Source organism: Ranitomeya imitator, chromosome 2, assembly GCF_032444005.1.
Source record: "Ranitomeya imitator isolate aRanImi1 chromosome 2, aRanImi1.pri, whole genome shotgun sequence".
In the NCBI taxonomy this organism is placed as follows: domain Eukaryota; kingdom Metazoa; phylum Chordata; class Amphibia; order Anura; family Dendrobatidae; genus Ranitomeya; species Ranitomeya imitator.
The window spans coordinates 135,480,322-135,506,104 of record NC_091283.1 but is presented as its reverse complement, the minus strand read 5'-3'; the positions used below and the strand labels follow the sequence as shown (position 1 = coordinate 135,506,104).

Sequence of the window (25,783 nt, the reverse complement as noted above, 5' to 3'; positions counted from 1 at the left end):
TTGTAACTATTACCTGCTAGCAGGCTCGGACTGGCCCACGGGGGACAGGTAAATCCTCCGGTGGGCCCCTGTGCAAGGTGGAATCTTAGTCATTTGACAATCTACCCAGCTCATTGTTATATAAACTCGTGATTGAGGATAATGTCACATCTGCATGAAGCTGAAAAGTGGGGTCTGTAATTGGTTACTGGTGGGCCCTTGGCATCCTAGGCCAACACTGCCTGCTTAGTACCAGTATTCTACAAACCTCATCATATAGGTGCATGGGGGATCAGCAGCTGCCACGTACCCGGGGTACCGCACTTGTATAACTGGATTGAGCAGGTTAAACTCTAAGGAGCCAAATCCTTTTTTTTTTTCCCCTGAAGCGGAGCTTGTGGACAGTCAGATTAGTTCTTTACATTAGTCATCTAATATAATGTGTCTGGACAGGTTAACCCTTCCATGGTCAGCCAAATTGCACTATTTAGATTCCTATCTTCCCCAACCTTTGAAACTTTAGGTAAATGGGCAAACAAGGGCCAAGAGCAAGGTTGGAAAATGGTGAAAAGGCAGCAATAGATTATTAACCAGGTCGTTCACTACTTTTACATTATTGACCTTTATCCTTAGGATAGGTCATCAATGTAAGATCGGTGGGGGTCCGACACCCGGCACCCCTATGGTCTTATACCGATGACCTGGCCTAAGAATAAGGTCATTAATGTAAAAGTAGTGAAAACTCCATTTAAACAAAGGAATCCAGACAAAGACACCGCAGATGTAAATTAAGTTTAATATTTCTAGAATAAGTTCAGAAAAGGTCTATGCAACCCACTAGGGGCCGGTCAGGCCAGGCAGGACAGTCTGAGCAATGAGGGCTTTACACATCAGCAATTAAATAAAGATTTTTTTCCCCAAGGAATGACATCGGCTGTGACCTTGCTGCAGTTCGGTCACACAGTCTGAAGCTGCCATTTTCTAGGCCATAAAGAAGGAATCTGATATAGGGATAAGTACTGTGACTGTCAAAGGCCAAACCTATAGTATTAACTAAGAGGCTAAATACATAGCGTGGACATTTCGTTTTTTTGGATATACAACAGGAACCTCCAGGAATCTTTAAAAGAGGTGGTCTGTCCCTTATTTAAAGGGTATACCGTACGTCACCAGGTTTTTCTTGCCCCTTCTCAGAGCAGCATGATTCCAGCTATGTTGCTGTCAAAGTTTTAATGAAGTCCCTGTTTTCTCTGCTGCAGGTCTAGCAGTTTTCTGAATACCCAGCTCTGTATAATCCCACCCACATCACTGACTGGCAGCTTTCTGTATACACTGTGCATAGGCAGAAAGCTGGCAGTCAGTGGTGGGGTTATACGGAGATCATGAATATGGTGGACGACATGACAGCAGGTTTACTAGTGATAATCTACCAATAAAACAGGGATTTCACCAAAACTACAGCAAGCAGCCCAATAAGTTACACTGTCGGAGTCAGGTTCTCAGTCTCTACATCGTGCTGCTCTCAGATTATGTGGCAAAAACCTGGAGACACATTCCCTTTTTAATAACAGCTTTCTAGTCGGCTGCACTGGGTAAAATAGCTAAGCTATAGTTATCATAAAGGGCGTGCAACATATTGCAGCATAGAAAATAACCTGTTGGATATGATGGAAAGGGGTGAAATGTCACACTGTGCACAGTCCATACCCGTGGTGTAACGCCGGCCTACGGAGGGGTTACACAAGCATAGCTGTCATCATAGCACTCCTCCGAGACTGTCACATACCCTGCCTTTTTGGTGGGAGTACGGTAATTTCTAGCACTCCTGCCATAGGTCTATGCACATTGAAGTGACTGGTGCACATTTGATAAAGTCTGGCGGCACATTAATGGCCAAAGACCTCCTATATGTCCTGCCTCTGCACCCACCTCCTGAACTCCACTTACATCGGAACCTTTTTTTTTAGTAACTGTAATATGTAATTATACTGGATCATTGACCTAAAGGAAGGCTGAAAGGAAGTTTTCGTTAGGAGACTAAACATACTGTGCAGATATAATGACCAATTCCAGCAAAACCTGTTTTGCAAACCTCTAGTTTCAGAGATGAATGCTGGGAATTTAATATCTGACGTACTCACACATAGACAGGATAATAATTAGTTTGGTTCAAGTGCAGAACCTTCCAAATCTAAAAAAAAAACCCTCTGTCCATTGAAGACTTTTCTGGGACTGAAGATGTTCTAACTCCTCAAAGGGCCTGGCATCATGTGTTCTGCCAAGCATGGCTGCCTTCTAAGTAGTATGTACGAAGAACACAACCCTGACACTGACTAACTGTATGGAGAAGTGATAAAACGGTGATTTATCATTGCATTTAATAGACCGGGCATACAAGAAATCTGTCATTATCAGTGGTAGCTATTCAACCCATAGCTGACTGTCCGGGGGAACTGGCACTAGGCATCAGTGGATGAGCCCACCGAAGATATGAAAACTCCCCCCGATATGATCGAATGGAAAATGTCTGTTGGATATTTGGAACCATTCTTCAAAATACAGCGTCAGTGACATGGAACATGACTCTGTATAAATAAGGTTCAGGCCTCAAGGACAGGGTAGAGCAATGGGCAGGGGGCGATACGTGGCAGACAGTGTCCACAGGGCAGCCTTATTGGTGCCACCTTGGCGACCTCGCTTTTCCCCTCATTGCTGTTTCTTCATTTGATTGTGGTTATTCTTGTGCGCCTCAACATATTTATCAATGAAAATCTGTTTCACGTGCACAATCTAATATCTTTAGCACGTTTCATAAGTAATTCTTAGCGTAAGTTCACACCAGTGAATAAAATATCGTTCAGAAAAGTGGGACAATTTTTTTTTCTTGCTTGTCGTCCGTGTGCAATCTGTTTTAACAGTCCTGACTAAGCGCGGTTATGCTCGAAACGCATAGACCGATGTCCTTTTTATTCTATTTGTATGTTTTGATTTTTACATTTTCCCCTTTTTTTAACCTATGTTGCTAATAAAATGTTTTAATGTACTTTCCTCACTTCCTGCGGCTGATGGATTTTTCCATTTTGCTGCTATTTCCAAAGAAGTGACATAATACAGTACAAGTGCACAATGTCATTTCTTGGAATCCACCTAAAAACCCGCTGTTCATACATACCCTAAAGCTTCCTTTGTTCATAGTTTCTTTGCAGCATTTTTTGTTTTAAAAGAACACCATGAATTTCATGCATTCTTCATCAGCAGTTTTTTTTTTTTTTTTGTTTTTTTTTTTGGGGGGGGGGTGTAATTTTTACCTATTGATTTAAACAAAATATCTGTTCAAAAAAATTTTTTATTGCAAAAAAAACTCCCAAAATGCTACAAACAATTGATTGCTTTTAAAAGCAAACAAACAAAAAAAACCTGTGTGTGTGAAATCGTCCTAAGGCTATGTTCACACGTTGCGTTTTTGCTTTTTTTTCTGCAGGCAAAACCTGCTCTTTTGGCAGTAAAGAATCTGCTTACAAAAAGCAGATTTTTCTGCTGCATTTTTGTTGTGTTTTGTGCATGCTAATAGTTTAATGCCCCCCAAAAAATCATAATGCAACTTCCTTAAGGTTTTTTTTGCATATATTGCTTTCCATGGGTGAAAAAACGCTGCAAAAAGTGCTGAAAGAAATGACATGCTGCAGTTTGCAAAAAAAAAACAACAACAAAAAACGCAGCAGCGTTCCAAATCAGTCAAGAATTAAAAAAAAAAAAAAAAAAAACAATGTGTATGCATGAAATCTCAGGTATTTTGCTGGTGCAGTAAAACACAGCTTAAATTTTGGATAATGAAGCTGAAAAAAATGCAACGTGTGAACTTAGCCTTAGTAGGAAAATGATTACGAAGAGAAAAAGGTGTGTAAGAAAAGAGATCACATTTAGGAGGAAAAAAGTTTTGGGTGGTGCAGAATAACAGGCGACACAAATTAGTCAACCGTCATTCCGCCCTATTGTAAAACAGTGGCTTGTTTGGAAGAACCTGGTAGACATGTGGCCTGATGACGTCACCATTATTAGTGCTGGCTGGGACCAGATGACAGTCAGCTCACATGGAATGATGGGAATGTGAACTATCCTACTGACGCCTGTAACTAAAAGCTTGTTCTGTAGAAGGACGTAGATCTGGGTATTTATTATGATGGAATATAGGCTGAACTGGATGGACAAATGTCTTTTTTCGGCCTTACTAACTATGTTACTATGTTACTATGTTACTATGTAATGTGTAACCCAGCATAGAGAGCTGTCCCCGGCTGACATTCCTTACTTTGCGTTTCCCAGACCTAAAGATTTTACTTTGTCACAGTCAAACACACAGATTCACGAGCCTCCTGTTTTCTGCATAGTTACAACTACCCAGGAAAAGGTTAAATCAACGAAACAGAAAAGAGGTGTCAGCAACACCCTCCTTGTATTGTGAGAAAGAATGTGTGAGAACAACCAAGTGTTCAGACACCATAGCTAGAAAGGGAGCAAGGCTGCTGCCTGCACCATGACAGATCTGTAGGAGAAGCCGCAGCAGAAGACAGGGCGTGCGTGGAGAACTGGTGGCTTCAGCACGGAAACCTCGGGGCAATCGGGTCAAAAGATACAAGGGGAAGAATAGGAAGCAGAAGAGGTGGGATTGTAGTCTGGGAGCCGCCCTCATGTTTACTGTCAACGTCTCGTCATCCATGTCTTATCGAAGACCACCAAGCTCCGCGCCCTCCAAGCGACAGCTGGTACACAGGACACACAAGGAGAGGTAGGAAGGAGAAGGTGACAAAATCTGATTCATTCCGAAAAGAAAGTACCAGGACTATTTGAGACCACGATTACTACTGTGTTTGGGGGGAACAGGTCAGTGTTGAAGCAGAGGTGATGATGAGTTATGTTGCAATCCATAGTTGTTCCTGCCCTGAAACTTGTCAGGAGGTTTCATTAGACAGTGATTTCCTTTGATAGCACTTGTCAGACCGGCTTTTCAGCACCTTCAATATCCAGCTTCCATCTCATTGAGCCATTGATACAGGACAGACTACAACATCCTTCTGTTTGTGCCATCTCTTATCTTCCCCATTGTATTTAGTGGGATACTTCTTTCTGAAGGTCCAGCCAGATGTTTCTCTCTCCAGCTTTTTTACATTTTACGTAGCCTTTTGTTCTCATCCAAATTATCCTGCCATTTCTTACCATCACCGCCTTGTACTTCCTTCACTTAGCTCTGAGTGCTAGACATGTCTTTTCGTCATGTCTCCAGGGAACCACGCAAGATCATTCTACATAAAGGATCTACAGGACTGGGATTTAACATTGTCGGTGGAGAAGATGGAGAAGGAATCTTTGTATCATTCATTCTTGCTGGAGGACCGGCTGATCTTAGTGGAGAACTGCGTCGTGGGGATCGCATCCTCTCTGTGAGTTTCTTGTTAAACTTTTAAGATTAATTTCAATGACATGAATTAGTTCCTATAATGGAAGATGTTAGCAACTATATGATTGAAACGAAAATCTCAGTCTATAAACATACTTCATTTTAACCTTTGTAGCTCCACTGGAGATTGAATATGATGTCTACTGGCTTCCTACTTATCTAAACCTTGAAAGCTGGATTTATTTAGCTTTTCCTCTACCTTTAATATAGGTATGTTTCCCTGTTCTAGGTAAATGGAGTGAATCTACGCAGTGCGACACACGAGCAAGCTGCGGCTGCACTAAAGCGGGCAGGACAAACAGTTACAATAGTAGCACAATACCGACCAGAAGGTAAGATACATTTTCATATTCCACTTTTCTGATACCTTTCCAAAGGGTCCAGACATATGTTTTCAGGCTTTAAGTATTATCTTGCTAATTAAGACCTTTATACATCAAAAGGATGGCTGGTTTAGAAAACGTTCAATTCCTTTAGTCTAGATTCACACATCCGTGTGTTACCATCCGCTAGAAACGGACTGGATTTTTTTTTTCAGCTTTCATCCTAGTTTTTCCTTGTTTTTTTTTTTTTTTTTCACTGAAGAGGTGTGCTTGCTTCCAAGCCAATAAAAAAAAATACCTTAAAAAGTCACAGATTTATTCAAATGTATCCTTGAGACATGTATGCAAAATGCAAGCAACGTGGAAGCCTTCCGATTTACATCTGGTCTCACTGATCCCCGTAGTCTTGGATGGCCGAGTCTGACCTACAAATCGGATCAGAGTAGGACCTGTTACGAGTGTCACAGATTTCACTCTTAGATCCGTGATGTTAATGGATGTGTGAGTAAATCCATTCCACTCTATAGGTCTGAGTTCTGTCTGGGGAGAAAAATTCAGACCGCGCTCAGACGTATCACATGTATGTGTGAATTCAGCCTTAAAGGGAATATGTAATCAGGATTTTGTCACCAAATCTGTGAACACCATAATGTATGGGCAGAGACCATGATTCCAGTGATGTGTCACTAACTGGGCTACATTCTTTAGTACTGATAAAATCACTCTTTATTTATCAGTAAGACATTATCATTAGAGGACTAGTAAGCCTGCTGCCATGTAGTCCGACCACACCATCACCACTGATTGGCAGCTTTCTGTCTATGCACAGTGTATACAAAATGCTGCCACAGACAAGACAAAAGACGCAGGGAAGCAAGTCTATGACCAGATGTTTGGGTGATGCACAGAATAGCATTGGGGGACACATGTGGCCCCCAAGTCACAGGCTGTGCATCCCTGGTGTAATGTGTATGGAGGCAAAGAAGGATGCGGCCGGTTGGATTTCAAGAGCAGTCTGGCACCGGCTCTCCACAGAAAATCTCAGCCAAACCAAGTGCTGCTGTGTGAGGAAAATGGTGGAGATGCTGACGCTGTCAGCTGATTAATTGTCCCACTGCTATTTTCTGTATATGTGGCTTTTACACTAAAGGTGTTCCCAGAACAGGAAGTGTCGGCCTATCATACGTTCTGTAGTTATATGTATTATATAGTAATATCGGAAAAAAAACCACACCGAAAATGTAAAAACATTGGCCCGATTCCTTAGGTTATTTTTGGCAATTTTCTGGTGTAAAATATCTTAAGACCTCTTGATAAGTTGACAACCGGCTCAGAGAATGGCCAAATCCCACTATGGGGGGCAGCAAGATGCAGCCTCCTAGGAGACACCTTTGGACCACCATATCAGGTGGCCCGACAGCGGCCGCACCCGGGGCAAATGTCTCGCCTGTCCCACCTAGATACGCCATTGCTAGATATTAATAATGCATCAAAAAAGGAGAAAACACAGGAAAAATTGCAGTAAAAACACACTATTCAGAGGACATTGTAATGACGTATTGGTGCAGACTCCTGCAGATAAAAAAATCACTTTCCCCCTACTTTTTAATGTATCAAAATGGTCTAAATGTGGGGCTAAACACAAACTTTTGTAGACTTAGATTTTGCTTAATAAAATAGTTCTACTCAAGATGCATATAAGGCCACATTCACAATTCGGTGTGACATGTCTGTGTGCTGCCCAGTGTTTTCTCGGATGGCACATTGACCCATAGAGCTTCACTGATCTGTACTCACATCCGTTTTAAACCAGGGTCAAAGTGTCCGATCCATGAGACCACGTGCATGTTCTATTCTCATCAGATCGGATCAGAATCAGCCATTAAAGGGACACTGTCACCTGAATTTGGAGGGAACAATCTTCAGCCATGGAGGCGGGGTTTTGGGGTTTTTGATTCACCCTTTCCTTACCCGCTGGCTGCAATATTGGATTGAAGTTCATTCTCTGTCCTCCGTGTTATATGCCTGCACAAGGTAATCTTGCCTTGCACAGGCGTGTCCTATGGAGGACAGAGAATGAACTTCTATCCAATATTGCAGCCAGCATGCAGCTAGCGGGTAAGGAAAGGGTGAATCAAAAACCCCAAAACCCCGCCTCCATGGCTGAAGATTGTTCCCTCCAAATTCAGGTGACAGTGTCCCTTTAATGTCTATGGGGAACACAGAGGAAAAACTAAAGAAATACTTCACTGTTTCATCAATATTTCATCCATTTTTCACTGATCCATTGGGAAGAGTTAATGGATAAATACAAATTCAGACAGTTTATACCCATGTAATTGATTGAGAAAAGTCAAACTCTATATGGTGATATTAAACATGCATTTTTAATGTACTATTTCAGCGGCTTAAAAGAATTATGAACTTTTCCAAGATTTGTCAATTTATTTTTTATTTTTATGTCAAAGGTGCTTTATGAGGACCACCTTGGGGGGTTCCAGCAGTAGATTTTCTTACCAACTTTTTGATCGGTTTTTCTTAATTTTTGCCAAAGCTGTATATATAGAGACCACTGTAAAATGTCCAGTTTGTCTGATTTTTCTCTTTATAGGTACAGTATATTCTTGAGTAAAATGTAAATTGTTCTTTTATTCTATACACGTCTGACAACAGGTCTCCGAATTTCCAAGCAATAAATTTTGTATTTTTTTTCTGCAAAAGGAAAAATGGTCAAAATTACAACAACAAAAAACACCCAGGGCTTTCAAACCTCAAATAATGCAAAGAAAATAAGTTCATAATCATTTAGAAACAACATTACTAATGTTTTAACTCAAGAAGAGTTCAGAAATCAATATTTTGTGGAATAACCATGATTTTTAATCACAGCTTTCATGCGTCTTGGCATGCTTTCCACCAGTCTTTCACACTGCTTCTGGTGCAAAAATGTAACCATTTCTTCTTTGTTTGATGGCCTGTGACTATCCATCTTCCTCTTGATTACATTCCAGAGGTTTTCAATGAGGTTCAGGTCTGGTGATTGGGCTCCCCATGACAGGGTTTTGATGTGGTGGTCTCTTTATTTTAGCCAGAGGTGTGTGTGTGTGTGTGTGTGTGTGTGTGTGTGTGTGTGTGTGTGTGTGTGTGTGTGTGTGTGTGTGTATATATATAATGGGGGGGGGAAGCATTTAGTCAGCCACCAATTGTGCAAGTTCTCCCACTTAAAAAGATGAGATGAGAGAGGCCTGTAATTGACATCATAGGTAGACCACAGCTTTGAGAGTCAAAACAAATCCAGAAAATCACCTTGTCTGATTTGGCAAGATTTATTTTGCTAATAATGGTGGAAAATAAGTATTTGGTCACCTAAAAACATGCAAGATTTCTGGCTCTCACAGACCTGTGTCTTCTTCTTTACAAGGCTCCTCTGTCCTCCACTCATTACCTGTAGTAATGGCACCTGTTTGAACTTATCAGTATAAAAGACACCTGTCCACAACCTCAAACAGTCACACTCCAAACTCCACTATGGTGAAGACCAAAGAGCTGTCGAAGGACATCAGAAAGAAAATTGTAGCCCTGCACCAGGCTGGGAAGACTGAATCTGGAATAGGCAAGCAGCTTGGTGTGATGAAATCAACTGTGGGAGCAATAATAAGAAAATGGAAGACATACAAGACCACTGATAATCTCCCTCGATCTGGGGCTCCACTCAAGATCTCACCCCATGGGGTCAAAATGATTACAAGAACGGTGAGCAAAAATCCCAGAAGCACATGGGGGACCTACTGAATGACCTGCATAGAGCTGGGACCACCATAACAAAGGCTACCATCAGGAACACACTACGCTGTTAGGAACTCAGATCCTGCAGTGCCAGACGTGTCCCCCTGCTTAAGCCAGTACATGTCCGGGCCCATCTGAAGTTTGCTAGAGTGCTTTTGGATTATCCAGAAGAGTATTGGGAGAATGTCATATGGTCTAATTAAACCAAAGTAGAACTGTTTGGTAGAAACAAAACTCGTCGTGTTTTGGAGGAGACAGAATGCTGAGTTGCATCCAAAGAACACCATACCTACTGTGAAGCATTGGGGTGGCAACATCATGTTTTGGGGCTGTTTCTCTGCAAAGGGACCAGGATAACTGATCCGGGTACATGAAAGAATGAATGAGGCCATGTATCGTGATATTTTGAGTGAAAACCTCCTTTCATCAGCAAAGGCATTGAAGATGAAACGTGGATGGGTCTTTCAGCATGATAATGATCCCAAGCACACCGCCAGGGCAGCGAAGGAGTTGCTTCATAAGAAGCATATGAAGGTCCTGGAGTGGCCTAGCCAGTCTTCAGATATCAACCCCATAGAAAACCTTTGGAGGGAGTTGAAAGTCTGTGCTGCCCAGCGACAGGCCCAAAACATCACTGCTCTAGAGGAGATCTGCATAGAGGAATAGGCCAACATACCACCAACAGTGTGTGCCAACCTTGTGAAGACTTGAAGAAAATATTTGACCTCTGTCATTGCCAACAAAGGATATATAACAAAATATTGAGAAGAAACTTTTATTAATGACCAAATATTTATTTTCCACCATAATTTTAAAAATAAATCTTTCCAAATCAGACAATGTCATTTCCTGGATATGTTTTCTCATTTTGACTCTCATAGTTGAGGTCTACCTATGATGTCAATTACAGGCCTCTTTCATCTTTTTAAGTGGGAGAACTTTCACAATTGGTGGCTGACTAACTACTTTTTTCCCCACTGTATCGTATATTACTTTTTTCCAATACCGAAGTATTGCAGTGTATGGTCCCAATAATGGCCTGAAAAGAATGGCGGCCACAAGTTGTGCTTCTCGAGATTACTAACATAGCAGCAACTGGGGCCTTCAGGCTGCAGCCATGGCAGCCCATCGGCACACCGACCATGTCACAGCAGGGGGCGCAGATGGGTTCTCACAGTGGAGTAACTAGAGTCCAATGGGCCCTAGTGCTAGATTTTGGCCGGGGGACCTCATCCTGGTGTATGTATGTGTGTGTAATAAATATATTTATATATGTATGTATATCATATATATATATATATATATATATATATATATATATATATATATATATTATATATATCCCATACTGGTATGCACGTGCTAGGTCGTGACCTCTGTGACTGTGGTCATTACTCCCCTAGATGCTCGGTACAAATGATACCCTGGGTTCGTATCCCACTAAGGGCAATATCTGCTAGGAGTGTGCATGTTCTCCTTATTATTGTGGGTAGCTGTCAGTCAGGCAGGGTAGGTGGACGATAAATACATTTGAACTTGAATGTTCCCTGTTATCCCCTCATCACTGATTTATTATTAATAATGGTAATTTAATATCGTACATTTATCTTTGTGTCTTATGTAATAGCGAATATATTGTAGTCGTGGCAATAACTGTCTCTATATAGTATGCCTTTTTACATATGGTTATTGCAGCTGCTATTGATTGTATAATGTTGATGCTGCCTAGTTCACATACTTTTTTTGAAAGATTGCTTTATTGACATTACCTATTGCAAATATTAGTGGATGTATTGAGCTTTTATGTGGTTTATATAGATTTATTAGAGCTGAGTGAATCGAGACTGTGAATTGAATATAAACAATTTGTGATTTGATCTCCTGAGAATCAACAAAAAAATGTCTGCTATTGTACAAAGCATACGACTGCATCAACTAAAGAAGGCTCACGTGACGTCCGGCATTGCCATATTATAGGCTTTCCAAAATGCCTTGCAGCCATCACATCACATGGAATAGCACAATCTATAATGAGGGACTATAAAAGCCAAGGAGGGGAATTCAGCAGCCATTTTATTGTGAATTTGTATAGCGAGAAAAGGTCAGATCTCACAGCGCAGGAAAATAAATAGGGAGATAAATCCATATATATAAACATTGAACACATATTACAATGTGTTATCCAACTGGAAGAAAATTGTAGTAGTTTTTAATAATTGTGTAAAAGAGTGTAGTAGTCTGTGAATAATACAGAGAGCCAATTGATTTTAGTACTCAAATTCAACATCCATACATGCCACACCAATACTGCGGTTGTTACCATATTTGTTTTTTTAAGATATCTTCTAAGCATTTCTTGTTCAGTCATTTTCGTGAAGCAAGGGAATAAGTGTATTAAAAAAATAGCTAAAATAACGTATGTAAAAATACATCCAGACATTTAACTGTGACTGTTTTTCTGCACACCTCTTTTAACAGTCAAATTTGACACCCCTACATGGCACACCAGTCCTTTAGTAAGTGTGGAATAATTGTGGTTGAAAACTGTGACAACAATTAGTTATACTTAAGTTAAAAAAAAAGTATAATAAAAGTATAGTGGCAATAGACTGGGTAATGTAAAAAATATATATACCACGACATCTGGCAATAAGAGAATGGGGGAAGCTTCACACAGCAGCAGCATCACTACCCACCACCATGTGCACCAGTCATCCGGGATGTAGTACTATCAAACGCCACAAAGTCACAACTGGCCTCTTTTGCCTCCTGCAAATGTACTAGAGCGAAGTAAATAGAGGACCTCATGGAACATATTGACCATCACTTGTCTCAGTCACATCAGAGTGATGTTACCTCTGACAGTGAAACCATCAGTTTGAGTCCGTGTTCTTCACAGTCCTTCTCTTCCACAATCATAACAGATAATCTTTTACCTTGTGGACTCTCCATTCTGTGAATGACACCCTATCTTTGTTGTCCCATAGTATTATACGTATGTTGCAGCACTCCAGTGGCCAGGGAAGATATTTCATAGCAACAACTTATTCCAGTTGACTTATTGAATGAGATGAACAATCAGTGTTTGTACTTGGACAAAATGGGGCTAGAGGAAATGCAGTACACAATTCAAATGCCTAGCTGTGTCGGTTGCTCTTTCAGCCATAGTAGGGCCACTGACATTGGCAACTGAGATGGTCAAAGTCAGTGCAAATATATAGGTTGCAATCAGGAGGGGAGCAGGAAGCTCAGGATATTTCCCACACAGCGGTCAACCGATTTCGGGATAATGATTATTATTATTTGATGATGTACAAGAAACAGAACCAAATCTGAGTGATCATAAAATGATGTCATCAGAGGAGGAACCGACATTCGACCGATAGATTTTCCAAGGGTAGATCTGCTTCTTCTGCAATCATCTCAGGAGCAAATGATGCCACAACTGCTCAACAGTCATTGAAAGCTTTGGTCATGGTAGTGCAAGTCCTATGTGCAAGCTTCTCCAGTGATGAAATCCTTTTCCATGTTGCTAACTAATCAATTTTTTTGCAGTGTGCGGGCTCTGCAGGTGGAAAATAAGTCTTGGATGTCCAGGATTAATGTGGTGGTTCTGTCTGAAATGACAATTCTGCAGTCACTCTGTGTGACTGTAGAGTTGTGAATCCTCCCAGTACACGCACTGTGTACTGTGAAGATTCAGCATCCGGACTGGTGGTTACATGACCGCAAGTATGTGATATGCATAGTCCTGGCCAAAGCCCGACTAGACTTTTTCCAGCCTTGTGCTATACACTTGCATTGATCGCATCGAAAACAGTCTAATCTGATTCTGACCAGGAATATGCATATTGCATACATGCGGTCACGTGACCACCATTCTTGACAATGACAACAGCAAATCCTCACAGTGCACAGTGTGTCTGCTGGGAGGATTCACCAGTCTTTAGTCATATAGAGTGACTTGTCATTTTAGACTGGACATCCCCTTTAAACAGACTATGAACCATGGTTGTCCATCAGGACATCCCCTACTCATGTGGGAGAAGCAGGCTGGCCAGCTCTATGAGCAAGACCTAATCTGTCTTTCTAATCCGTCTCATGCTTATTTTTCTGGTAGAATCTGGTTGTTGTCATTATTATTATCATTCACATCTTCTGCTTGTTGTACTCCAACCACTTCTCCTCCTTCTTCTCTGTTGCACCGTCAGATATTCATACCTTTCCTGTGGCCAGAAAAGTATTGCTGATGGTGCAGTTAATGCTGTAGTGTAGTGGATTCCACTGCCGTGAAAGGAACTATGGTGTGTGGTTACCCTTGCTTCAAGATACCCAGCCACCACTATTTGTCGAAGGAAGGGTGTTCTGCTCTGTGTTCTCACATGTAGGAGAATGTGGGCTGTTTACTATACTTGGCATAGAGCTAGAAAATTGCACTGACCCAACAACACGTAGAGCAACAATTATAGACAGGGACAGCACATGTCTTTCATGGTCCAGTAGGTCAGAGTTTTGAGCGGCAGTGATGAACCACCACAATTGAACAAATCGTGAAGCCTGCATGGATTGGTGCTAGGCCTGGTTCCACTGCAAAATGGCATATATCCACCTGCTCCTACATCTCTCTCACCTCCTCCTGAATGGACATGATCCCATCACCAACGGGCATGGCATTGCATCCACTCACCAACCTTAATTTTTTTTTAAGCTTTTGCACTGAAAAATTGTTTTACATCTTGTGAGCAAAGGTGACAATAGCCATATAGGTCGAGTTGCTCCTCGGCATCAAGAAGCAAATCTTATACTGGATGGCTCCTTGTCACTTGGAGCTTGGCATGGTCATAAGTGATAATGCCTTCAACACTCTGGTTGCACAACGTTTGGGCAAAGTATTTCCTGTTCTAGTGACTGGGCCAACACTTGGGGTCTCCAGTCATGAGAAATGTATCACCTGTCCTTCCATAGTAGACAAACCTACTAAAGGGATAAATACTTGTTTTCATTGTCCATCCTTAGAAATTGCACTCAAGATTACTTGTAATAAAGCACATTGTGATGCACTGGCCTTAGTGGCAGCAACTGTGCCCATACAGTTTGTATATTCTGCCCAAGCTTTGCTTTGTGTGGTGGTGGAAGGTGGCTACCACACTCCCTGGCACGGACATCATTTTAAATGCCACTGTTAGATTGAGAGGGGCATTTAACTGATAAAACTACAGTGACCTGAGCATGATCCATTTGCTTCATTGTCACACTTTTTTATCAATGTAGCTGTATGATGGCTCGTTTTTTTTTGTGTGATGAGTTTTCATTAGTCAATGCCAGCATTTTGGGGGTTCACATAACTTATTACCAAACTTTTATTACGGTAACTCTTTATGGGAAAAAATAGAAATAGGCATTGATTCACATGATTTAATTAGAATAGGATGGACATACTACAGGTAATTGCTGCCAGAAAATCAAATAGCAGACTGGGTCACTAGAGTTACAGTGTAATCTTAAGTGAGCGTATTCATAGGAATAATCTAGTCCCTTTAAAAAGGCGAAGAATACATTAGAAATGGGCAAACCTGTGGATGTTCGGGGTTGGCCGAACATTTTAAAGTTTGGTTCGGGTACCTGAACCCGAACCCATTCAAATGAATGGTGTTTCCCACACAGTCATCTGTGTGACAGCGTGAGATACACCGGTGGTAAGTTCATTACTGCCAGTCAGAGTGCTGCGGTTCTCACGCTGTCATACACATGACAGTGTGAGAGCCAGCAGCTGTTACTGAGAGTGAAAAGGTTACCACCAGTCGCAGGCATCGACTGATGAGTATACTACTCTCATCATCCGACACATGGTCTTGCTGATAGCAGCGAGAGCAGGTGTACTATGAAGGGAGTACTCACTAACCGGCGACTCAGAAATAAATGCATTTATTTAAAAAATGACGTGCAGTCCCCTCTATTTTTGGCAAACTGCGCAGGCAAAACTGACAGCTGTGGGCTGCAGCCCTCAGCTGTCAGTGTTATCTTGGCTGGTTATCAAAAATAGAGCATGTTTTTTTTTTTTATTATTTATTTTTTTTTATTTAATTTAAATAGTGTAGGGTCTCCCCCATTTTTAGCCAAGCTAAATATTTTTAGGTTGGGGGGCAATATCCATAGCCCCTTTCCAGTCTGAGAATATCAGCCCCCAGCTGTCGGTTTTCCCTGTGCTGGTTCTCAAAAAGAGAGGACTGCATGTCATTTTTTAAATATGTATTGCACAGGAGCTGGCTGAATACTCTTATCATCATACACCTGCTCACGTTGCTTTCCGCGAGACCAGGTGTAGGATCAGGAGAGTAGCACTCTCATCAGCCGAATCCTGTGACCGGCGGTAACCTTTTTACCACCGGTCATAACTGCTGGCCCACACGCTGTCATCTGTGTGACAGCATGGGAACTGCAGCACTAACAGGTGGTATTGAACTTTTCACCAATCAGTCGGTGTTTCTCGCGCTGTCACAGAGATGACACCGTGGGAAACAGACGATGTTTAGACTGCCAAATCTGAACAGTAACATCGACTTCCTGGAGAAGTCCGTGTTCGGGGTCCGGACACTAGGTGTTGAGTATGGACCCCGAACTTTACTGTTCGGATTCACCGATCACTAGAATACATGCCATGTGCATACTGCCAGCCTATGCCGACATGTCTGCAATGGAGAAATGAGATATATTAGGCTACATTACACAACCACTATACATCCATCAGCAGCCAGATTTGTGCACGGCATCTCCAGCAGATGACTGATGTCTGTGGATACAGTTTTGATAAGTGATAAGAGACTATCCCCATCGCATATAACATTTTTTTATACCTACTTCTTTCTGAGTAAAATGTAAATTGTTCTTTTAGTCTATAAGCTTCTGACAACATGTCTCCAAATTTCCAAGCAATACATTTTATTATTTTTTTTCTGAAAAGGAGAAATGGTCAAAATTACAAAAAAAAAACAGTGCTTTCAGATCTCAATGCAAAGAAAACAAGTTCATAATCATTTAGAAACAACAATACTAATGTGTTAACTCAGGAAGAGTTCAGAAATCAATATTTTGTGGAATAACCATGATTGTTAATCACAGCTTTCATGCGTCTTGGCATGCTTTCCACCAGTCTTTCACACTGGCGCAAAAATTTAAGCAATTCTTCTTTGATGGCTTGTGACTATCCATCGTCCTCTTGATTACATTCCAGAGGCTTTCAATGGGGTTCAGGTCTGGAGATTGGGCTGCCCATGACAGGGTTTTGATGTGGTGGTCTCTAAATTTTTGCCAGAGCTGTATGTTAAGCTATTATTTGTTTTCAGAGTTGGGGATGTGATTAAACCTAATTGGAAGTATATTAGGAAGCAAGGCTACAACAATTTAGGGTGTGAAAAATGGGATTAAACGTAGGCATCGATGACATCATGTCTGCTGGCACAGAATTTGCCTTTGAAGTAGATGGCAAGCAGTCAGTCTATAGACTACCATGGTGGGTACGGAAATATAAATGTACATGTAAAATCAATGGTAGTTTGTTGAGAAATATGTCCTCCGGAATTACACAACCAAATTTGGCAGTAAAATGCATGTTTTTAAAGCCACAAATTCCTTGTGTAATACGTACAGTATATAATACATATGCTGTTCATGTTCTATAAAGGCTTACAAATCTGTCCTTGCACATTTACGTGGCAATGAACAGCTACTTATGTGCATAAACAGTTTTACATCTTCCAACTTTTTTTTTTTTTCACAAGTCCAACTAATGCATTGTTTTGGTATGTGTCATGGATGTGTCACATAATTAGTCTGACGAGAAGACTACATTTTATGTCTGCACCTATTTAAAACTAAAATATACAGAATATGAAACCTCTACCGTGCTTTTCTCGTAGGTGCGTGGCTGATAAGTGCTAGTGGCAAGCCAGGAGTTTGAGCCTCTGCTCTTGTATAAAGGTACCTTCACACTGACCAACTTCACAACGATATCGCTAGCGATCCGTGACGTTGCAGCGTCCTGGATAGCGAGATTGTTGTGTTTGACAGGCAGCAGCGATCTGGATCCTGCTGTGACATCGTTGGTCGGAGCAGAAAGTCCAGAACTTTATTTCGTCGCTGGATCTCCCGCAGACATCGCTGAATCGGCGTGTGTAACGCCGATTCAGCAATGTCTTCACTGGTAACCAGGGTAAACATCGGGTTACTAAGCGCAGGGCCGCGCTTAGTAACCCGATGTTTACCCTGGTTACCATTGTAAATGTAAAAAAAAAAACCACTTCATACTTACATTCCGGTGTCTGTCTTGTCCCTCGGCGTTCTGCTTCCCTGCACTGTCAGCGCCGGCCAGCCGTAAAGCAGATTACAGCGGTGACGTCACCGCTGTGCTTTACGGCCAGCCGGCGCTCACAGTCAGTGCAGGGAAGCACAGCGACGGGGGACAGACACCGGAATGTAAGTATGTAGTGTTTTGTTTTTTTACATTAGCACTGGTAACCAGGGTAAACATCGGGTTACTAAGCGCGGCCCTGCGCTTAGTAACCCGATGTTTACCCTGGTTACCAGGGGACTTCGCATAGTTGGTCGCTGGAGAGCTGTCTGTGTGACAGCTCTCCAGCGACCACACAGCGACGTTGCAGCGATCGGGATCGTTGTCTAGATCGCTGCAGCGTCGCTAAATGTGACTGTACCTTTGCTTTCCTTTATATTGACTTAACTGCTGTAAAACAATTCATCAGCTAGAAGTTGTGAGATAGTATAGTTGTCTATAGAATATGGGTGCCGACGTACAGCATTAAACGACCATAGATCGGCTACATGTAAGCTGATTAACGGTCGTTTAATAGCTGACCACATTGAATAAGCGTTAATATGATCGTTCTCTGTGTATAGATTACAATTGTTCTCGACACCACATGTCCCGTTTTATCTGCTGCCAAAAACTATGATTTATTTTTTCAAAGCTTGAAAGTCATTTTACCCAACAAGTGTTTTGCTCATTTTGTTGGATGATCGGCAGCATGTTTACATTGACTGATTATTGGGAAATGAGCATTCCGGGGAATTCTAAATGCACCCATACTTTATAGCTTCTTATGTGTATTGACAGCTTAATTCCAGGGCAGACATATGTTTTGTAGCACAGAAGCAAAGACTATTTCAATGAGTAAAAATATAATGTATAACATGTCTAGTCAAGTTTCAGTAGTAAAAGATGTGGTGTGAAAAAAGACCTCCATCTGTTAACCACTGCTTCTGTCCTTACCCCTCCGCAGCACAGAGTAGGATACTGGTCGGCTTTTTTCTTTTGGGGAAGACTGGTTTTGCTAAATATCTTTAGTGATGTGGCAGTTCTCATTAAACACTAGACATTGACTTTTAGGATACATTCCCACTATCTGGAACTAGCGGCACTTGGGACGCAGTGTATGTCTGCTGCATCCAAAGCGCTGACGTCTGTAGAACACAGGTAAAGCCTTAACCATGCGGATTCACCATGTTCAATACCTGTCAGTCTCCGTGGGTCATCCATACATGCATAGTGGGCATGGGGTTTCTAGAAATGCCATCCACTATGTTGTAACATCTGGCCGCTGCGAGTTTGATGCTGCATAATTATGCAGCATTAAACCTGAGGCAATTCCTGATTGAGGGATCGTAGCCCAAGTCTGGCTACTCTCCAGTGTGTGGCACCGGTTCTCTTTCTCTTTGAACAGAGTTAATTTGGATACCCATTAGTATTGCCCTCAGTGCTGCTGCCCTATATAGTGCCAGAAGGGCGCCCCCTTTAAAAAAGTCATCGTAGTTTTACTTTGTTTAATAATGAACAGAGATAAGCAGATCGGTCCATGGAGGATCAACTTCGAAAGTTGAATTTCTTGACGTGAATTTTAACAATCTGCAATTCAATTTGCAAGGTTCAGCAAAAAGAAAATGCCCATTTCCTACAGCGCTGAATACTCAGGGAATGGGCTAATAACTAGTCATAAGTGAACGTGCTCGGATAAGGTGTTATCAACTGCTCAGCTCTAATAACCTACAGCCTGCAGTGATCCTCAACCTACTGAACAGCCGCACAGCCAGCTCTTCCCTCTCCTAGTGTATCCTCACCCACCCCCTGCAGACTGTGAGCCCTCGCGGGCAGGGTCCTCCCTCCTTATGTACTCGTGTGCCTTGTTATCTGCTCATGTTTAATGTATTTGTCTATATTTGCCCCGTATTCACATGTAAAGCGCCATGGAATAAATGGCGCTATAAAAATGTATAATAATAAAATAAAATAATAACGACCATAGAAATAATGTGTGTTGAACAACTCCAGTAGCCGCTATCTCTCTCAGCTCCCCCATACACAGTAACTCTTGGCTCGGCAAAACAATCCTGTGTCCTCTATGAGACAACATGTACCAGACTCCTCTGGTGGCAGCTTAGCTCCTGGAGGAAAGACGGGTTTGGCCGCTGAGAATCATCAGAATGGATCATGTTCGGTGTCATCTGTCGGGGAAGATTAGTGAGGCCCTCATATGTTAGACTGTCAGTCTACCCCATCAATATTGGCAAGGTTAGCCGACTTTAGTAGTGTATTGGGCCTTACCTTGCTTAGCATATTATTTTTTTGTGCTATACCTCAGTACATACTTGAACATGTTCACTCCAGGAGATATGCTGTCACAAACAAGAACAGGATTGCTGTGACCTTTGTTACCATGCTATGCCTTTCTTTTCATAGCCTTTTTCACTGCAGTAATATGGACAGTGATTACTTCCTGTCCCCTATAGTGATATGAGGTAGTTATTACTACTTCAGCTTTAAAATCACTTTTTACTTCTAAGTAAATATAGGATCACCAGTAGTGATGAGTGAATATACTCGTTACTCGAGATTTCTCGAGCACGCTCGGGGGTCCTCTGAGTATTTTTTAGTGCTCGGAGTTTTAGTTTTTATTGCCGCAGCTGAATGATTTACATCTGTTAGCCAGCATAAGTACATGTGGGGATTCCCTAGCAACCAGGCAACCCCCACATGTACTTATGCTGGCTAACAGATGTAAATCATTCAGCTGCGGCAAGAAAAACTAAAACTCAGAGCAATAAAAAATACTCAGAGGACCCCCGAGCGTGCTCGAGAAATCTCGAGTAACGAGTATATTCGCTCATCACTAATCGCCAGCAATCCTACATGAATGAAACGTATATACACCTAATCAGTGAATCAAAGCAGCATAAACTAATAGCACCATCTGCCCATGTACTTGTACTAAAAAGATTGCAAAATATAGCTATGCGCTAAGGTACCGATATCAAACTTGGTATTAATGATAATAACCAGTGTGTATGAAGACTGATCTAAATATATGTAGCCAGCCGATCCTGAGACACTCTAAAGATAGTGTTTCCGTGTGCAGAAAAGTTCTTGAATTTGCTGATAGTGGATTGTAGTCACAAGTCCAAAATAATGTCCACAAGTATACGTTCAGAGTTCTGCTCCACATTCTGCGTATACTGATTCCAGGTAGGGGAGCGTTCTGAAGTTAGTGAATAGTCATAGTTCTTACCACGCTAAGTTAGATATAATTAAGCTTCAAATCCATGATGCAGTGATGACTATGGTGGCTTGGGGGAAGCCTGGATCATCCTTACCGGTCGGCACACTGACTAACCCTAGCAACATGACTTTGGAGCTTTTACTTGTATCCTAGATAACGTGGTGAAAACTATGGCTATTAATTGATTTCTATTTGCACATCACTGTCTTACTGGGAATCTTCCTACCTATATACTGGGACAGGACTTTATTAACTTGTATCTTAGGACACATGCCGAGTCACCATAGTAGCATGGATTTGAAGCTTAATAATATCTACCAACTGGATAGATGCCAATTGTTAGACTGGTGTCGGCTCAATTGCTTGGACCCCCACTGATCTACTCAAGAATTCAGCCATGATGAGTTTATGGAGAAACTAGTCACAGCACTTGGCCATCTTTGTTAAGCCCCCATACATATTAGACTATTGTTGGTCGAATCTGCCAATATTGATGTTTTTTTGCCAAGAATCTAAGGTGTATGTCTGATTCTTTTCTCCCTGAGATAAGTAGTACCCAGAGATGTCTGGCAGAGGCGCTCTCATAGAGAACACAGGGGTGCTCAGCAGACCGTGTGCCCCTGTCTATGGGAGCGATGACTGAGATAGATGTTGGCCAAACCACTGTTCGCCTGACAGACAACTGTGGGGGGCTTTAGTGCTATATCATATAATTACTGGAATACCCCTTTTATTGGTCTACTCTTTGGCAAATGTCTCATTTAAATGTCATTTCAAGAGTCTGTTCTCATGGTCCCTGGCAATTCTCTTCTAACTCTCTTCCAGTGTTGTAAGTACATGACCGCTGCAGCCAATCAGTGGCTGCAGCAGCAACAAATGCGTCCTGGTTAGTGGGACAAAGGAGCAACAGGAGAATGTTAAAGGAGTATGTTCTTGTTATTTTTATAGCACTCTTGGCCTGTATGCACAGTAAAATGAAAGGGTGGTAATCGTCATTAACATATATCTCAGACATATGCAACTTTATACTGTGGTTATTTCGTCTTTGTATTGACAAGGTGGTGGTTGTCTGGGTTAAATAAAACTTCTGCATGGATATGGTGAAAATAACAAATGCCTACTGTAACCCCATGGATCCATCAGAGGACGCTCCATTGGCTTTTGCCGGCATTAGGAGTGATGACTGCTGTGAATTCTGTGGTCGAGCTCCCTCCTGTGGTCACAAGTGGTACTTCGGCTGATTCTGTCTATGGGCTTCCGTTGGTGGATGTGAGTGGTACTGCGGCTTCTGAGTTTCCTTCCTCAGGTGATGAGGTTAAGTCGTTAGGTGCTGCTCTATTTAACTCAACCTAGTGCTTCGATCCTGGCCTCCAGTCAATGTTCTAGTATTGGTCTTGCTTCCTCCTGGATCGTTCCTGTGGCCTGTCTGCACAGCATAAGCTAAGTTCTGCTTGTGTTACTTTTGTTTGCTTTATTTTCTGTCCAGCTTGCTATTTTGGTTTTTCTTGCTTGCTGGAAGCTCTGAGACGCAGAGGGAGCACCTCCGTACCGTTAGTCGGTGCGGAGGGTCTTTTTGCCCCTCTGCGTGGTTGTTTGTAGGTTTTTGTGTTGACCGCAAAGCTATCTTTCCTATCCTCGGTCTATTCAGTAAGTCGGGCCTCACTTTGCTAAATCTATTTCATCTCTGTGTTTGTATTTTCATCTTAACTCACAGTCATTATATGTGGGGAGCTGCCTTTTCCTTTGGGGAATTTCTCTGAGACAAGGTAGGCTTATTTTTCTATCTTCAGGGCTAGTTAGTTTCTCAGGCTGTGCCGAGTTGCATAGGGAGCGTTAGGCGCAATCCACGGCTACCTCTAGTGTGGTGTGATAGGATTAGGGATTGCGGTCAGCAGAGTTCCCACGTCTCAGAGCTCGTCCTATGTTTTTTGGTTATTGTCAGGTCACTTTGTGTGCTCTGAACTTCAAGGTCCATTGTGGTTCTGAATTACCTATTCATAACAGATGACGTCCATATTCTTCTGTCCCATGACCATTCAGGCCTGTGACTGAATACAGAAGTCAGGTGACTAGAACGGCGCATTAGCAGAGAAACATCCCATGATGTCCCATTCTAATCACATGACCACCGCAGTCAATTATAGACTTTATCACTTTCGGTGCCAGAACAGACCACCGGAACACCGCTTGCTGGATTCATTGGGGTGACCACAAGTGAGTATCCCACAGTTTATTTTCTTTACATCCATGTCCCCAGAAAACTTTCTATATGGCAAAGAAAACCATTTTAACATAAAGCTAAAATAGATATACTGATACAGTATATAACAAAAGTAGACTCTCGTGGAATAAGTTTGGCTGTTGAATCTGTGGACATTTTGGCATATTTGCAGAATTGCAGAACACTCATTAAAAAGGCAACGTGAATTCAGCTTGTATGGTCAAGCATATAGTTAGTCTTTGTTACTTCTGTTTGGTTTTCTCAGGATGAAGTCTTTAACAATTAACTTGATTGCCAAATTGTTTCAACAATCTCCTCAGATAAGAGATCATCTTGACCATTGGAAATTACCATGTTTGATCATAAGGGTCTGACTGCCAATACTTTTTGAACAATCAAGAGACTAATTACCATTTTACCATGCCTGGTATTACAGTTCAGTGCCATCAGCACTAAGCTACAGTAACAGGCACAGGCGCTGGTACAGGGCAGCTAGTGGACTTCCACCCGCCAACCAAAAATGAACAGCCTATTCTAAGGATATGCTATAATCTGTTATTATCATTATGCTCTAAGAATTTGGAATTCCAGCTGCAATACTGATAATATGCCACCTACATATTAGCAAGGCACGTGATACAGGGCTATATAATGAACTGACATAAGTTGTACTAACTAGGTGCAGAGGATACTCCGCTACATTAGATCTATAGGTGCCAGTGTTCTGTGGTTAGTAGCATACAATCCCTTGCAGTTGAAAATCTTTGTAAAACTGTAAGAAAGGCTCCCAAAAAGTTCATCACATACAAAGGTGTGTAATAGGGTTGATATTTCTAGATTTAGTTTGGGTGGAAGTATGGTTTAAGTTATAGTAAATGGTTGGTGAGAGAAAATCCTAAGGCAATAAAAAAGTGTTTATCAAGTAGTAAGGAAGGTGATCATGATCATTCTCACACCTGAAACGCGTAGGTGCCGATGCTATGTCAATGCTAATTTATTTGCCTTGATATTATCCAATGTCCTTTGTATGGATTTTGCTTGAATAAAGAAGAATCTCTTCTTAGAGCTGGATCGCCTTCCTTACTACTCGATTATCCAGGCCGTGGCAGAGACAGTGTCCAAGCCTCGAACTTATTGGGTTAATATCAAAAGTGAGCTAGAACCAATGTATTTTGTAAAAATAAAAAATTGTGTTTATGTTGTACCGCTATCACCAGACACTGACGAGAGACATGGGGTGGTGGTATTTCGGGGAGAATTTTGCAGGTGGTGCTGTGTGTGCAGACTGCGGGGAAAGATGGGAAGATTATGGTGTATATAATTAGGGGTTTTCTAACAGAAGGAGGAAGATCTGATTCTAAGGTCTTCTAGATTTTTAGTCTTCATTGGAAATATTGCACTTAATTCCTTATTGCCAAAAGAAATATTGGTAATATAGATCAGATTAACTGCAGAGAAACTAACATGCAATATCTGGAACTAAGGAATGTTAGGAAATACAAAAGAAAAATAATATTCAGATACTTTCCAAGAAGATTTTAGTGAAAGCATAATAGTACCAATGGCCTAGGCATAAATCCAAAAGAATATTTTTGAGATATATAACCTAAAGACATAGAATAAAATGCAGACTGGATGGACTTTGTGTACTTTTTTTTCTGAAATATCTTTTGTCTATTTTTATGGTGCCGCATAGGTTTTTTTTTTTTTTTTTTTTTTTTTACTACTGTATGCTTCATAGACATACCTGTATGAACTGCACAGACAAGTCAGGCTTGTGACTAAGTAAAAGGCAGTTCCCACTAGTTTTTGTTTCCCTGCTTTGACATTTACTATTGGCATTTATTTTGTCAGAAGCAGAATTCCATACATTTTCACTGTTTACTTACACTGAGAACAGGAAACTTCTGCTCTTAAAACAGAACTTTTAGAATGTTTGCTGTTTGTCCTAATCCATAATCATAGAATTAAATAATACAATGTACAGAATGCATTATAGAGTCAGGGTTTAACAACTTAAAGGGGTTGTCCACTACTTGTATTTACTTAAGGTTAGTGATGAGCAAGTGTACTTCTTGCTCGGGTTTTCCTTAGCACGCTCGGGTGACCTCCGAGTATTTATGATTTACAGCTATTAGCCTGCTTGATTACATGTGGGGATTCCCTAGCAACCAGGCAACCCCCACATGTACTCAGCCTGGCTAGTAGCTGTAAATCATTCAGCTGCGGGATGAAAACTAAATCTCTGAGCAGTCATAAATACTCACCCGAGCATGCTCAGGGAAAACCCGAGCAACGAGTACACTCGCTCATCACTACTTAAGGTAAATACAATTTGAAGTCACCATGTTGTATATATCTTGTGGCATATGGCTGCCACTGTTGTAAATGCGCATGGAAAACAGGACAAATATCTGGGTGTCATGCTAAGTGTGATGAGTCCATTGTGCAGATA

General features: G+C 41.5%; 1 protein-coding gene across 8 annotated transcripts in view; it reads left to right on the top strand.

The window, feature by feature from the left end:
* Positions 1 to 25,783, top strand: part of DLG3 (discs large MAGUK scaffold protein 3) — a 299,457-nt gene that overhangs the window by 206,455 nt on the left and 67,219 nt on the right. For 6 of the 8 annotated variants that reach the window (XM_069747299.1, XM_069747298.1, XM_069747301.1 and 3 more), the window contains 2 exons: positions 5,261 to 5,417; positions 5,664 to 5,766. In XM_069747299.1, coding sequence (XP_069603400.1) covers positions 5,261 to 5,417; positions 5,664 to 5,766 — 260 coding nt within the window. Of the gene's footprint in view, positions 1 to 4,478; positions 4,766 to 5,014; positions 5,418 to 5,663; positions 5,767 to 25,783 lie in introns of those variants that run through there. The other 2 variants (XM_069747305.1, XM_069747306.1) reach the window with 2 other exon arrangements.